General features: G+C 39.2%; 1 protein-coding gene across 10 annotated transcripts in view; it reads right to left on the minus strand.

Annotated features, from left to right (window-relative positions):
- The window catches only part of TAF1 (TATA-box binding protein associated factor 1), a 73,659-nt gene that overhangs the window by 3,700 nt on the left and 54,466 nt on the right, over positions 1–15,493 (minus strand). For 6 of the 10 annotated variants that reach the window (XR_007515761.1, XM_049871595.1, XM_049871594.1 and 3 more), the window contains 8 exons: positions 15,195–15,287; positions 15,029–15,113; positions 6,950–7,017; positions 6,586–6,702; positions 2,920–3,045; positions 2,021–2,122; positions 1,617–1,773; positions 821–998 (listed from right to left, as the gene is read on the minus strand). Coding sequence is in view for 9 of the 10 variants with exons in the window: in XM_049871595.1 (XP_049727552.1) it covers positions 821–998; positions 1,617–1,773; positions 2,021–2,122; positions 2,920–3,045; positions 6,586–6,702; positions 6,950–7,017; positions 15,029–15,113; positions 15,195–15,287 (926 nt within the window). In the remaining variant the exon portion in view is untranslated. Of the gene's footprint in view, positions 1–820; positions 999–1,616; positions 1,774–2,020; positions 2,123–2,642; positions 2,715–2,919; positions 3,046–6,585; positions 6,703–6,949; positions 7,018–15,028; positions 15,114–15,194; positions 15,288–15,493 lie in introns of those variants that run through there. The other 4 variants (XM_049871599.1, XM_049871596.1, XM_049871598.1 and 1 more) reach the window with 3 other exon arrangements.

Consider the following 15,493-nt stretch of genomic DNA (forward strand, 5'->3'; position numbering starts at 1 on the left):
TTTCCCACCCCATCTAATACCTGTTCTTCCTCTTTCCTATCACAATGACATTCTCAGATTCATTATTCATCTGACTTCCTTATCTCCTAAACCCAATTGATCTACCTTCTAAATAGCTCTGGAATATGTTCCTTCATTCTCCCCCTGCTCCTGACAGATCCTCATCGTCTGTCTCATGTTGCCCTAAGAGTTATTTAATACACAATTTTTAAGTTACTTCGTTTTCCTTAGAGTGACAATTCCCATTATCTGTAGGATAAAATCCAAATGTCTTAACATGTCATTTAAGGTCTTCCACAATATAATCCCTTGCTAGTATTTCCAGCGTCTCAACTCCCAACAACCTCCTTTAGCTCTGCAACATACTTTATGTTATCTTGTATTTCTGTGCCTTTGAATATATTGTTCCATCTATAAAGATCTCCCCACCTGCTGCCACCATATCTACTTAGTAGACTCCTATTCATCCTTTAAGGCCCGGTTCAAATGTTCCCTCGTCTGTGAAACTTTCCCTGATTACTCCAAGCAGAGTAAGACACTCCCTTCTTCAGTGGTACCTTGACACTTAGAGCTTACTTATGCGATAGCACTTATCACATTGTATTAGTAATTATTTGTTTGTGTCAGTCTCTTCCACTAGACTGTGAGATCCTCAAGGGCAGGATATGTCTTGCTCCTCTGTGTCCCCCGGGGCCTAGCACAGTGCCTGGCCCTAGTAGGTGCTCAGGAAATGTTTGATGGATGAAAGTAATCTGATGCTGAGCCCTCTGACATCATAGCTGGGCACTGATGCCACAGCCCTGTAGTTGCTGCCGGTTACCTGATGTTGCTATCCTCCAAACCATGGGAAGCCTCCCCACCGTCTCCCTCATAAGACATCATGCTCTCTTCATTTTCCATGCCCATCCTTGTGTTCTCCGGAAGCATGCGGGGCTGTTTGGGTCTAATCCCACCGGACCCCACATCAGAGTCACTTCCACTTTCGCTTAGCTGGATAGCTGTAAAAAGAGATCGAATCTGCTTCATCAAGTGATAAACTTGACGTAATTGACATCTTTAGCTTGGTCTTCCAAAACCACTCACTCCCACAAATCTACACAGGCATCTTGCCTGTACTTACTCCTCCCCTCAGAGGCCTCTCTTTTAACTGTGAAGGGTCACAACAATGGCAAAATCTGTAGTTGGGAAATGAATTCAAACAATCATTTACTTTTTCCATCTCAATCCAACCTATCTTTTTTTTCCCCCTACCATCTCCTCCTATACTTTTTCCTGGGATATTCCAAATCAGAATGTTTTTTCTTCATTTTTCTTCCCTGTTGCCACACCTCACACTTCTTTCTCATCTTCAGCAAGTATTTAAATCAAAGCTGCTACTTAGGCATTGCCTTTTCCCCTACCATCTTTTTACCTCCTGTACTGTATTTCTTCACTTCCTCTGAGACTATACAGTATGATCATCCTATGAGTGAGTGCTTAGTACTCTCAGGTCTATTAATGGGACTTCAGTAAGAATCAGCATCTGAAAACAACATGTGTGGCCAAGAGCTTCCTTGTCCTAAGGATGCTATCTATGGTGAGCTATACAAGAATAAAAACAAAGGAGCTAGACTTACCAGAAAAGGGATTATCTCCTTCTTCATCACTCCCAGCATCATCGTCATCATCCTCTCCTTCAGACATAAGCAAATCCTCATACAGGACACTGGCTTGAGGTTGTTGCACAGTTCCTTCCTCTTCATCTGCAAGATCACCATCTCCATCTTCACCTTCCTGAATGAGACCAATTGAGGGTAAGAGTCCCATCAACTGACCAGAAGCCACCACCAGCCACCCTTGCTGCCTCACAAGAATTTTTGTAGATAAACTTGTTTAGCTGGTTCCAAGTATTAAAGTCATACTGGGGACTCACTATGGAGACCTTCTAATATCACCGCGGGATTTGGCCTGTCCCGTACTTTGGGGGCTCCTATCATATAAGGGTATAATGTAACCATAAGCTTTCTGTAAGCATACTCACTGGGCCTGGAGTCTTAGGTTTCCCATCCTCCTCCTCCTCATCATACCCTTCAATATCTACATCAGAGTCTTCCTCGCCCAGCCTACCTCGGCCCTGGTGCATCTGAGTAAGGAACACAAATAGCACATCATTGAGGGACGTGCGTGTAGGAGGAGTTAACAAAGGGTTCTCACCCAGGATTGATGTTCCTCCCTAATATCCCAGCCAATCCCACTGCTAGTGGGGGCTGTTTACACAGCTCAAGGCATGTGCATTTTCCCCCACTGATTCTTTGGAAATAAGAGGTAGGGTAAAAACCCAAAGAACAGGAAGGTCTTTGGTCTACTCTTACTGTATCATCAAAAGGAGACTCTTCCTTTCTAACCCAAGCTTTCTTAGCTTGTGTTGGACTCTCTGGGATAGAAAAACCCTCCTAAGTTTTATACTCTTCTGTGGAACCTGACTGAGAACAGCTGATAGAATTTTCACATCAGGAGTTTCTTCTGGCACCTCTAGAACAGGCCAATTATTTTTTATTTAGTTTAACAAATCATTTTAATTTAGATTATAACATGCATACAGTAAAGCAGCAGAGCAATTATTTTGAACTCTGTCTTTGAACGCAGTTGGTCTTTCTAGTCACCTGTCAGGTTGCTCTGATGCCTCTTATACTTTCCACACTTGTGATGTCCCTGAAGTTCTGCTGTGCCTGATTCTGCCCATGGGAACAGACAGAAGACAATGCCAGTCATGTGACCCGCCACCATCTCACCTTGAAATCACATTTCTAAGCCTTCATTCCCAGGGCCAAAGGGCCCAGTCATCCTGATGTATGCCATATACCACCACCACCACTGCACCTCTACCCTCCATTCCCCAAGCATACTACCAATCTCACTAAAAGAAAAAGAACATCGTACCTGTGTTACCTGCTTTTCCAGAGTGGTAGTGGGAATATCTAGGACAGACATATTGCTCTCATCTTGAAATACAGAGGCATCTCGAGACATACTGAGGGATGTGTTGGTATCATACAAATCAGGAGGCTGTGGCACAAAACGTACAATTTAGCTTTTTTGTTTAGGGAATTGAGGAAGAAATGCAGAGAACTCCCTTTAGAGCATTCACTGCAGAGAAAGGTCATGCAGAGCAATCCAGTTAAAGAGAAAACAGTTTGGCACAGTTTCAGGACAGGTTTTTGGGAATCTTACAAATGGGAATCTCTAGCAGAGAGGCATCTGATATATCTGATCAGAAGCCTGAAACAGAAGCACATTAAAGCTATGGGACAAGCCTATGTCCTAAAACCTTTCTGGTCAATAATCTAGCTTGTTCTAAGCCTTGTCTTAATGTCTATAGGCCCACCTTTTATGACCAGTGTTATATTTTGATTTAGAGACATTTAAGAGGAAATGAGGTAAAGGACTTTCAATTCTGACAAAAGCATGTAATGGTTTGACAGCTATGAGCTTGTTAGAGGATACCATGAGGCAAAATGGTGTGGTGAAAAACCACAGGCTTTGGAGTAAACTGCCCTGGATTTGAGCCCTGGCTCCACCACCTACTAGCTGAGTAACTTTAACAAATTACTTCATCTCTCTAATCCTTGGTTTCCTCAATGATAAAACATGGATGATAATGTCTACCTTCCAGGGTTGTTGTGAGAATTAAGATGTATGTGTAAGCTCCTTACCCAATGCCTGTTACTCAATAATAACTTCTCTTTTCCCTCCCCTGAAAATGACAAAGAATTAGCAAATGGACCATTCAGTGATAGGAGGGCAGGGAGGACTAATAAAGAGGAGGCTAGGAAAGAGTTAACTAAAAAACCTGGCTGAGGGTAGAAATATTATGTAGCTATTAAAAAAATCATGTCTTCAAAGACTATTTAGTGAAATGATAAAATGCCCATAACGTAAAGGGAAAAGAACAGGACACAAAACCATCTTGACCAATTTCATTTTGAAAGTGTCTATAAATGTACACTCACATACACAACACAGATTAGAAAGAAATACATCAAAATGTTCACAGTGGTTGGTTCTTTCTGAGTGGTGGAACTGATTACAGGTGTCTTGTTTTCTTCTTCGTATTTTCTAATTTTTCACAATGAACTTGTTACTTTTATCAACAGAAAACCCATATATGCTACTTTTTTAATAAAGCAAACATACAAGCAGGGAAAGCTGAGAAGAGGGCTTTGAATAAAGAGCAGGAAAACAGAATTCAAAGCATTACAGAACAGATAAAACAGCTGTGGAAGAGAAGGGAAAATCAGGGAATGAAATTCTGCAAAATCTTGTACTGTAGTATGGAATATAAGGAATGCTTGTGTGCGAACTGCAAAGCAAGCAGTTTTAGATAAACTGTTAAGCTAAATGTATGATGCAATGCAAGGTAGGCTGGAATAGTTGACTGAAAATACATGACTAACTACCACCATTTAGAATTTGGAAGTAATGTATGATTCCTATCATGTTTGTATACACCAGAAGTGTATACACCAGTTAAACTTACACAAACACTCTCTAATAACATCTGGGTTTGAGAACAGTAATGAGTAAGGACAGTCACTCATGAGCCATCTTCCTCAAATTAAGAGGTCATGAGTTGGGCTTACTACCTCAAATTGTATATGTATGAGTGAAAAGAATGGTGAAGGGGTGAACTGGAATAACGAAGCAGCACATTCTACTATGGAGGCGCCATAGTGGTGCAGTACTTAAAAGTTATGGCTGCTAACCAAAAGGTCAGCAGTTCGAATCCATCACTGCTGCTCCTTGGAAACTCTGTGGGGCAGTTCTACTCTGTCCTATAGGGTCACTATGATTTGGAATCGACTCGATGGCAACGAGTTTAACACTCCACTAAACTACTCTTCATAGGGGACCCTTTAACTACACTAAACAATAGCTACCGCTCAGGAGGTAGAACAGCTGCCAGATTTTCCTCAGCTATTTCGGGTAAGGTATGAGGGGTAGGGAAGAAAGGAAAAAGATGACTTTTGGGTCCAAGGCTTTGACTTACCAAACAACTAGGCTTAGGCTTCTAGACTAGAGCAAACCATTTGCCACTTAGTAGCTAGATTCTCTTGGGGGAATGATGGCTAATACCCAGGCTTTAACTTACCAGAAAGGGCCTTGTGAAAGCTGTGGGCCTATTAGCAAATAGGGCCTTCCTGGGCAACATCACTCACCCAAGACCCCTTGACCCAATCTGCCCACACACTCCAAGAGCCTTTCCTTGTTCTGGGCCTGGAAGAAGTATCTGAGGGTTCTTTGTACCTGGCCCCTCAGTAACCTAGGTTTTGGGGTAAAAGAAAAAGTAAAAGAGAGATAGATAGGGAGAGATCACATAGGTTGCATTATCAGTTCAGAGTGAAACCTGGGTAGAATGAAAAAAAAATGCCTGTGGATACTGGGAGAATTTAGCATTAAAACATTTGGCTAAATTTGAAAGGGCTTCTGGAAGGTTTATAGACAACTTTCACACAGTGAAGGAAAACAACATTTACTGAATGTCTACCATGTGCCAGGCACGTGAACCTATTTATGTTTACAACAACCTTCAAAAGCAGATTTTAGGAAAAAAAAGAACCTGAATTAGAGAGGTTAATTTAACTTCCAAAGATCACAAAGCTAACAGTAACAGAGCTAAGACTAAAGCCCAGATTCGTTTTATGCCAAAGCTCATGCACTTTTCACTCTATCATAGTGCCTCCAATACAGAAACTAAACACCAGTTATATTCTGCTAATTTCTATTCTTCAAATATCCCAGCCTTCCAAGAGTATATATGAAATATAAATCAGAGATTCAGTCAGAAAGGCTAAAAATATCTTATTCATCCTGCTCCCTAGTCCTCTGACTTGCAAATTTAAGAATATTATAATTACCTGTCTTCATTCACCAGAAGAGGGAGTCAATCCAAGAAAACGGATGATATCTAGGCTATATGAAATACCTCTGAGGGAATGAATAACCAGGATCTACCAGGCTTTTTTTTTTTTTTTACAGGGCTTAGCAGAAACCCTGGTGGCATAGTGGTTAAGAGCTATGGCTGCTAACCAAAGTGTCAGCAGTTCGAATCCACCAGGTGCTCCTCGGAAACTCTACAGGGTAGTTCTACTCTGTCCTATAGGGTCACTAGGAGTCAGAATCAACTCGACGGCAATGGGTTTTTTTATATGGCATGGGAATAATGTGGCCCGTGTCTGTAACTGAGAAGTCCATACTCTAGGGATGTCCTAGAGCCCCAATTCATGAACAAGAGAGCTCTGGAGACTCAAAGGATGCCTCTGGCCACAGCAGTCAGGAATTTGGTATTTCCAAATTCCTGCTTAAACAACTAAAACCCCCCATCCCACTCATTCACCCACAACTGCCTCTTCTGAATTCAACAAGGCCACCGAGACCCATGGCCCTCACTCACCTTAGCCTTTGAGAAGACAAGAAAGCACACGAAAGGCATATGAAGAGGAAGGACAGAGAAGAAGGGTATCTCAGTAAGTAGATCTGTTAACATGCTCCCAATTTCCCAAACCAATAAGAAAACTGTAAGAGGAAGTTCCTAGTCCTCAGACTAACCTGAGGTGTGTAGGGCCCTGGAGTCATTGGGTCCAGGCTTTCTAATTCTGCTTCCTCCAACGCTGCTTCTTTAGCTGTACAAATATCCTTCTCAAGTTGAGTCAAATGTTCATCATACTGAGAAATAAGGAAATCAATGAATTCATTAATTCATTATGAATATATAATTTATAATCAATTATTGATTCAAAATAATTTACGAATTCATACAACGCATTCAACAAGTGTTTTGGGCACTGGGGATACAAAAGTAAACAAAACAGGCCCCCCTGCCCCCGTAAAAAAATCCCTGTCCTTCATGAACTTATATTCTAGTGGCAAGATATAGATAATCAAAGTAAGGACATAGTATTTTACCACCTACCTCAGTCAATGTCTGGTAACAGACATTCACAATCTCCTGAGCAGTCTTAGTATACTGACTGTCAGGCCCTATAAATGAGAAAAGAAAATGCCATTACCTTTAGTCTTCACAGTTGTAGAATTTTATATTTTGTCACTAGCAGTAGGGTCCCATTATCCCAGGCCCAGAAAATCATATAAAGCTTTAACTTGGACTCTTGCTCTACTTTTGGGGGTGGAAAATGTCAAACATATACGAAACTAGAATTATATAATGATCCCCAAGTGCACACTAGCCAGCTTCAATAATTATCAACATATGGCCAATCTTGTTTTATTTATACTTCATCTATTTTCCATATTCCCCCAAATTATTTTGAAGCAAATTTCAGCATCATATCATTCTGTCCATAAATTGTTCGGTATGTGTCTCTAAGGACTCTTTTAGAAAATATCAGATCAAAAATAATTAACAATAATTCCCTAATATTAAATATCCAGTCAATATGCAAATGAACCCCAATTGTTTCACAAATGTTCTTTTACATTTGATGTCTTCAAACTAGAATTCAAATACAAGTCAATCTTTCACCTATGTACAGTTCTCCGCACAGCCGTAGTTGTTAAGTTGCAACCTGGTGGCCTTTAGGTCGATCCAGTTTTGTTTGGACCACATTAAAAAAATCCAGTTCAGACTGTGAAAATGGATTTAGTTGTACACCCATGATATATAGACTTTCCTATATGTAAATTATACCTCAATAAAAAGTTTTCAGGTAAGACATGTGCTCCCCAGGCTGCCATAGTTCCTAACAGGCCTGCTTAATTCATTTATGCCTGGACCCTGAAGACAAGTTCAGTTTTCAATCCCTGCCTTAAATGCTTTCTCACAGTCTTCACTATACCTGTTCATTCATTCATAAAACATTTTTGAGTGCCTTCTATGTGCCAGGAATTATATAAGGAAAAGAATAAGATATGGACCATATACTCAGGAAGTTTACAATCTAGTACAGTGAGACAGATATATAAACAAGTAAGGGGAATAAAATGCAGTAAAAAATACATACGGGGTTCAGAAAAAGCACAAAGGAGGAAGTGACCAATCCTGGGAGGGCAAGAGAAATTAGGAAAAGCTTCGTAGAGAAATTGAATCCACTGTTTATCAGGATTTAAAAAAAAAAAAGTACATGTGAAGCTTCCATGCCATACCTACAAGCTTTTATATTAACAAAGAAGTCTCTTTTAGGTAAAAACCTCTCACAAGTATAGGCAATCTATTCTTTAAAAGATTTAAAATAAAATTGTGGCCTTACACAAGCTGCCTGTGCCAAACACATACAAACTAAAAAGAAAACTACATCAGTTCTAAAGATATTTAGGATACAAATAAAGACAGCCAGAGGTGCCTCACAATAAAGAATAATTTGAGTGATACTATGAGTAGATTCTGACTCATAGCGACCCTACAGGAAGAGTAGAACTGCCCCACAGGGTTTGCAAGGAGCGGCTGGTGGATTCTAACTGCTGCCCTTTTGGTTAGCAGTCGTAGCACTTAACCACTAAACCACCAGGACTCCTAGTTTGAGTGATTAAAAAAAAAAAAAGTTTGAGTGATAGGAAGACTTAAATTCAAGTTTCTAGAGTTGTAATCTCTTGAGGCCACCAGGAAGTTGGTCCTCAAAAAACTCATGGAGACAGGCTGCAGATGTTATTGGATAACCATATTTTACATACAGTATCAGAGGGTTCAAGGAATATACCTACTCCCTATTGTGCTCCGTATTTGCACCTTTATATGATGATATTTGAGGAAAAAATCCATATTTACAGTACAGGCTTCTTTTCTGATCTTTGGACCTGTATATAGCTGACTGCCTACTAAAAATCTTCACTTGGCTGTCCTACCTCAATATAAAAACCAAACAAACAAAAAAACAAAACCAGCTGCACTTCATAGGGTTTTCAAGGCTGTGACCTTTCAAAAGCAGGTTGTCAGGCCTTTCTTCCAAGGTGCCTCTGAATAGGTATGAACTGTTAAGACTTTCAGTTAGTAGTCCAGTGCTTAACTGTGTGCACCACCCAGGGACTCTTCAACACAGCATAACCCAAACTGAACTCTACCACCTTTTCTTCAGAACTGCTTCTCCTACATTTCCTATATTAGACAATGACACCACCATTCACCCAAGTACCCAAGCCAGAATTTTGGATGTCATCTGATTTAGTTACCCTTCCAAAAATAAAAAAATTTTAATTATCAAAGTATTACATACTCACTTTTAAAAAATTCAAATACATTTTTAAGTGCAAACAAGTACAAAGTGAAAATTACCCTCTAAAGCTCCCTTCAGTAATTTTACTTTCCAAAGATAACCACTGTTACCAGTTTGGTATCTGTACTTCCAGCCTTTTAATATGTATACATGGAAATATACAGTTATTTAAAAAACATAAATAAGATCATCAGAGATCACAAACTAGCAGCCCCGTGGCCAGATCTGGCCTGTAGAGGGGCAGGTTTTGTTTGATACACAGCATTCTTATCAAATTTATATTAGATGCCAACATTTAAAAATTAAGAGATTAGACAAAATTTTTTGACATATAATCATATGTCCAGTTTCTCCTGAAAAATAAGAACTGGAAATACTTTATGGCAACAATTGACCTAAATAGTGACTGATCCCTTTAGATGGGGTACGTATCTCTAGTTCATCAGTCCCCACTTTACCTATTTCATTCATTTACATTACCTGTCTGGCCTCTCTATAGGATTTGATTTGTGATCCTTTGTAAATACACTGTTGAGTAACCTTAGTTTTCAACAATACATCTTGGATACCTTTTGATACTAGCATATAGAAATGTATATTATTTGGTAGCTAAATCTTCTATTTTGATAATTAAATAGTGTTCCACCATATAGGTGTAACCTAATTTATTTAACCAATTTCCTATTGCTGGATATGTAGAATGCCCGTGTTTTTACAATTACAAACAATGCCGCAAAGAACATTTGTACATATGCCTTGGCAAGCTTTTGCAGTATTCCCTAGAAGTGAATTTGCTTAATTAAAGGGAATGAACATCACAGTCCTCTAAAGAGTCTGTAAGGCACCCTGGTGGCACAGTACTTAACGTGAAAGGTCAGAGGTTCAAACCCATCAGCCGCTCCATGGGAGAAAGATGTGGCAGTCTGCTTCCATAAAGATTACAGCCTTGGAAACCCTATGAGGCAGTTCTACTCTGTCCTAAAGGGTCACTGTGAGTTGGAATCAACTCAACAGCAGCGGGGTTTTTTGTTTAGAGAGTTGGCAGAAATTTCTGTTTCCTCCCAGAGCATAAGAGTGCTTGGCATCATTTTCAATTCTCCTTATCCTTTACCCATACTCCCCACTTACAACCATTTATGAAAATATCAATGCTACCTCCTCAGTATCTCTAGAATCTATCCCCGTTTTTCCATTCTTACTGCTACTTACACCTCAGTATTTCTAACTAATGGCCTCCATATCTCACTCTCTTCCAATTCATTCCTCAGTCTACTTCCAGAATGTCCTTACTAAAACACCTGATATGTCCCTCTCTCCTTTTAAAGGCTTAGTGTGACCTAACAGGCCCTTCACGATTTGGCCCATCTACCTTTAAAACTTCATTTCTTACCACCCAATTCAGCTCCTACTCTGTGCCCACTCAATTATTTGCACTTCCTTGTCCAAGGTACTTTGATCTACTTTTGCATTTGTGTTCTCTGCTTGGCATTTCTTCCTCACCCTTCTCCACTTGGCTATCTGCTTGGCACAGTAGGTCCTCTATAAAAGTTAGCTATTAGTCGTCATCCTTCAAAATTCAACTCAGAAGTCACTGCCTCTAGGAGGAAGGCTTTCCTACCTCCCACACCAGTAAAAAAAAAAAAAAAAACTTGGAAAGCATGTAAAAGATGAAAACGAATTCTAATCCCAGAAATAACCACTATTATTACGTTAGTCTGTTTCCCTTCCAGTCTTTTTTATGTATATACACCTTTAATTAAAAAAGTATAATGGAGATATAAAATGTACACTTTTGTGTTCTGCTTTTCTCACTTAACAAGGTGAGCATTTTTGGTCATTAGTTTTCAAAGACCTTTTAATGATCACATACAATCCATCACATAGACGGCATTATAACTGATCATTCCCTTTAACCATTCAGGTTGTTCATAACTTCTCATTAATAAATTATTATGAACATTTTTATCTACATCTCTGATCAGGATAGATTATAATCTTACCATGTGCTAAGCACTTACATATTTTATTAACCCTCACAACAACCTTCTGAGAAGGTTATTATTATTCCCATTTTACAGATAAGAAAGCAGAGGCTAAGTTATGTGCTCAAAGTCATACTGCTATTATTTGTTGGGGTCAATATTCAAATCCAAGTCTAGCTGACTTACAAGTCTGTTTGCATAACTATTTTTAAGGCTATCAATGTGGTCAAATAGTTTCCAGAAATGTCTTAATATTTTATACTGCCAACAGCAATATGTGAGAACACCTGCCTCACCATACCCTCACTACCATTGAGTACTTCCATTAAAAAATGTTTTTAGCTTATCTAATAGGTGAAAAAATCGTATCTCTTTGTTTCAATTTGCATTGAATATTCATGTCTACTAGCTATTTAATTTTTGTCTTCTGTGATTTGTCTATATGCCCTCTGCTTATTTTTTCTATTACCATCATCTAGGTTTAGATACGTTCCTCAAAAATCTACCCTATGTCTTAAGCCAGCTATCACCAGGCCAAATAGCCTTTCTGTAGCTCCTTTTTTGCTTATTATTTGTTATAAAAGTTTTTTAGACATCTGTGAGCCCATCCACACTTCTACTACCAGAATTCTGATTGAGTAGTTTTACGTATTTTTACGTATTTTCAGGAGATAATACTGAAGAGATAATTAAGCTCACAAAGGGCATTTCCACTCTAATTTCCAGTGAGCAATGTAAAAAGAACATGAAGAAAGTAGATTTTTTTCAACCCAACCCAGAAGGAACAAAAAATGGAAGGCTCATCTTCTACCACTGTCCTCAATGGAATACATATGTTCAAGTCTAGTTCCCTGAACTTGCCCTGTTCCTTCATTCCTTCATGATACTGAATATTCTGTTCTCTGCCTAGAATGCCCATTTCCTAATCTATCTTTCTGGTTGTCCCCTACCTCTAATTCTCTGTCTCTACTATCCTGGCAAATTTACAGCCACACTACTTGGATAAGCTGCTAAATATTGCGGGAGAGAAGTCATATAATCCCATGGATTCTTAGGTGAGACCTCAGTATGCTAGGCAATTCTCTCAAATGCACTTAGCTCCCTCTTCTGCTTTTCTTAAAGAATTACTCCATTGGCATATCTATCTCCCCAGACCTCTCCCTCTAAACACGGTCCTCAACATTCTCCTTGCTTTCTAGTTCAAAAAATTAAAAAACACAGGGCATGAACACCCTCAAACTTTTTCCCCAATACATAAAACTTGTTTTATCCACATTCATCCTTTCCTTTCCTTCTTGTCTCAGTAAAATAAGTCTCCTTCCTCCCATCTAAAGCCAATCATTTTGCCCATGCTCTGTATTCCAGCTTCTCTCAACTCAAGGACCTCTACTCCATTAATTATCCCTTCTCTCTCTCACATCTACTTCTTCCACTATTAGCTCTCTTCATGCTAGACAATCCCCGTATCTATTAACAGGCTAATATACTCTAACCCTAAGGTACCCCACATCCCCCTCTAGTGACCATCCTATAGCTCTACTCTCCGTCACAGCTACCTGTTACCTGTTGCTGTGGAGTCGATTCTGACTCATAGCAACCCTACAGGACAGAGTAGAGCTGCCCTAGACGGTTTCCAAGGAGTGGATGGTGGATTTGAACTGCTGACCTTTTGGTTATCAGCTTGAACTCTTAACCACTGTTCCACCAGGGCTCCCCATCACAGCTAGGTTTCTTGAAAGAGTAGTCTCTACTTTCTCCCTTTCCATTCACTACCGAAACAACTACAATCTGACCTCTGTTCTCCCACTCCATTGAGTTCTGGTCAACGAACTCCATATTGTTAGTTAAGGGGGCTTTCTCATTTTACTGTCTATCTTACCTGACTTTTTTTCAGCAATGTTGTTCACTCCCTTCCTTGACATTATCTCCCTCTTGAAATCTGTGACAGCATTCTCTCTTACTTTCCTTCCTCCACTTCCTTCTCCACATCCTTCGACAGCTGCTTCTCTTCTGCCTATCCCCTAAAACACCAGTGTTCTCTAGGACTCTGCCCTCTACTGTTCTTCTAACTCTACATATGATGCCTTAGATGATCCTGTTCTCTTCCCATGACCTTCAAATCTCTATCGAGGCCAGACCCATCTTTTGAACTCCTGAACATCCCTACTCAAACACAACATATCCAAAACCAAGCTCCTCCCCTTTCCTCTCAAATCTTTATATTCTATCCCCACCCCCATATTCTCAAACTAGCATCTAAGCCAAAAACTTTGGTCTTATCCTTGCCATTCCTTTATCTTATTCAATTCCTAGAAATTCTAACCTCCTACGTATCTTTGGAGTTCGTCTCTTCTTTATTCAGGCTCTAAAATTATTTCTACCTCATCACTGAACGAGCCTAACTGGTCTCCCTGCGTCTCACATTTCTCCCCCTCTAATCTATTCTCTACACTGTTATTAAGATAATTTTTCTGAAATGCACATCTGATTGTCATTTCCCTGCTTAATTCCTTCAATACCTTCCCACTTAGGATAAAAAACTGTTAAGTTTGGCACATAAAGCCCTTTATGATTTGACTCCTGCCTACCTCTCTAAACACACAGTCAACTCGCCAACATGTACACGTAACTGCAACCCCGACAAACTTGTTTCTCAAACCTACCGTGTCATTTCAGGTCTCTGTGCCTTTATATATTGCTGTTCTCTCTGCCTAGAACATTCTCTCCTCTATACTGTTTGCTTAGCCAGCTCTATTTGTCTTTCAGAACTTAGTTTAAGAGAAAAAAAAAACCCTCTTCCAGAAAACTTCCTCTAACTCACTCTGATTTAGATATTCCATTTCTGTGTTCCTGCAGTACTACTCTGTGCATACTTCTAGCATAATATTTATAATACAGCATTTTAATCTTTCTTTTCTATTTCTCCAATTAAACTATAGCCAATCTGGGAACAGGGACCATATCTAATTTGACTTTATCAGTGGCAGCACATATTAATGGTCTCAGTAAATGTTTGCTTTACAAGTGACTTATTCAAAACTAATCTTTATTAACTTCTTTGTGAAGCCTTCCCTAACCCTCAGGTTAAGATACTCTTTCCTGTCCTCTAGTTTTACTTTGTAAATCCTTCTATTACGGCTCTTGTCAAGCTGTATTTTTACTCTCTCCTTCAAATGGATTGTGAATTACTTGAGGATAGTGACGTCTTTCTTTTTAGTGAATTAAGTAGCTAGCACAGAGCCTAGCACATATTATTCAATCAGTTCACATAGTGAGCAAAACTCCACGCTCCAAGGAAGCTCTCTATAGTTTATTGTCACGTATTTCCCTAAGCTCTGTCTTAAGGGCCTGGGACACAGGTGAGTTTTTACATCTCAAGGAAAAGTAGTAATGGTTCAAAGTCCAAAGTAATGTCCATTTGACTTTTATTCTCATCTCACTTTTCTGTGCTTTCCAAAATTTCAAAAAGTAAGGGTGTATTATTTTTTCATTATTAAAAGTTAACAGCAATTTGGAAAAGGATAGTGAGAATGACTGCACGACTTGAATGTAATCAATGTTACTGTAAAAATTTTGAGAGGGTATATGTTTTGTTATGAATGTTTTTACCACAATAAAATAAAGTTAATAGCAGGCTGTGCAGAATGTAATATACTCATTAAAAATAAGTGCCTGCTTTAAATAAAAACAATAATAAATCACCTGATTGACTCTTCTGACTACCACTGCTCAAGCCTGCTTTGTATAATTAAATTTTAATAACAGTAACTAATGCTGGATGGATTAAGGATGGTTAGATTGATGGATGAAAGAGAAGGAGGGAAAAAATGGAGAAATACCCACCATTGTACTTAACACTGTTGGCCAAAATAAGGTTTACGTCATCTAGAAAGCTGTCCCGACTCTGATACTTGTGCTTGGAGATGTTCTGTAGTTAAAAGAATCAGGCACTCAGATACACATAAAAGTCACTTGATTCCAAAAAGGGATTTTAGATCAAATCACCTACCTTACGTATAGTCTCTAAATCCATTGGGTTGACAATCACTTTGTAATAATCTGGAACAAACTTCTTATTGACTGGGTGATGAAATGGCCAGGACTAATTTTAAAAAGAGCATGAGAAATTAAATGGAAACTACTGTTTGTACTAGAAATTCTCAAACTTGGTCAGGGCACAAATATCCCAAAGACTCTGACAAAAGCTATGGACCCTTTTCCCAGAAAAACACACAATCATATAAACCTTTGTATATAATTTAAGGAGTTCACAGATTCCTTCAGGGGACTCCTATAGCCTGATACAGT

This window comes from Elephas maximus, chromosome X (assembly GCF_024166365.1).
Source record: "Elephas maximus indicus isolate mEleMax1 chromosome X, mEleMax1 primary haplotype, whole genome shotgun sequence".
Lineage (NCBI taxonomy): Eukaryota > Metazoa > Chordata > Mammalia > Proboscidea > Elephantidae > Elephas > Elephas maximus.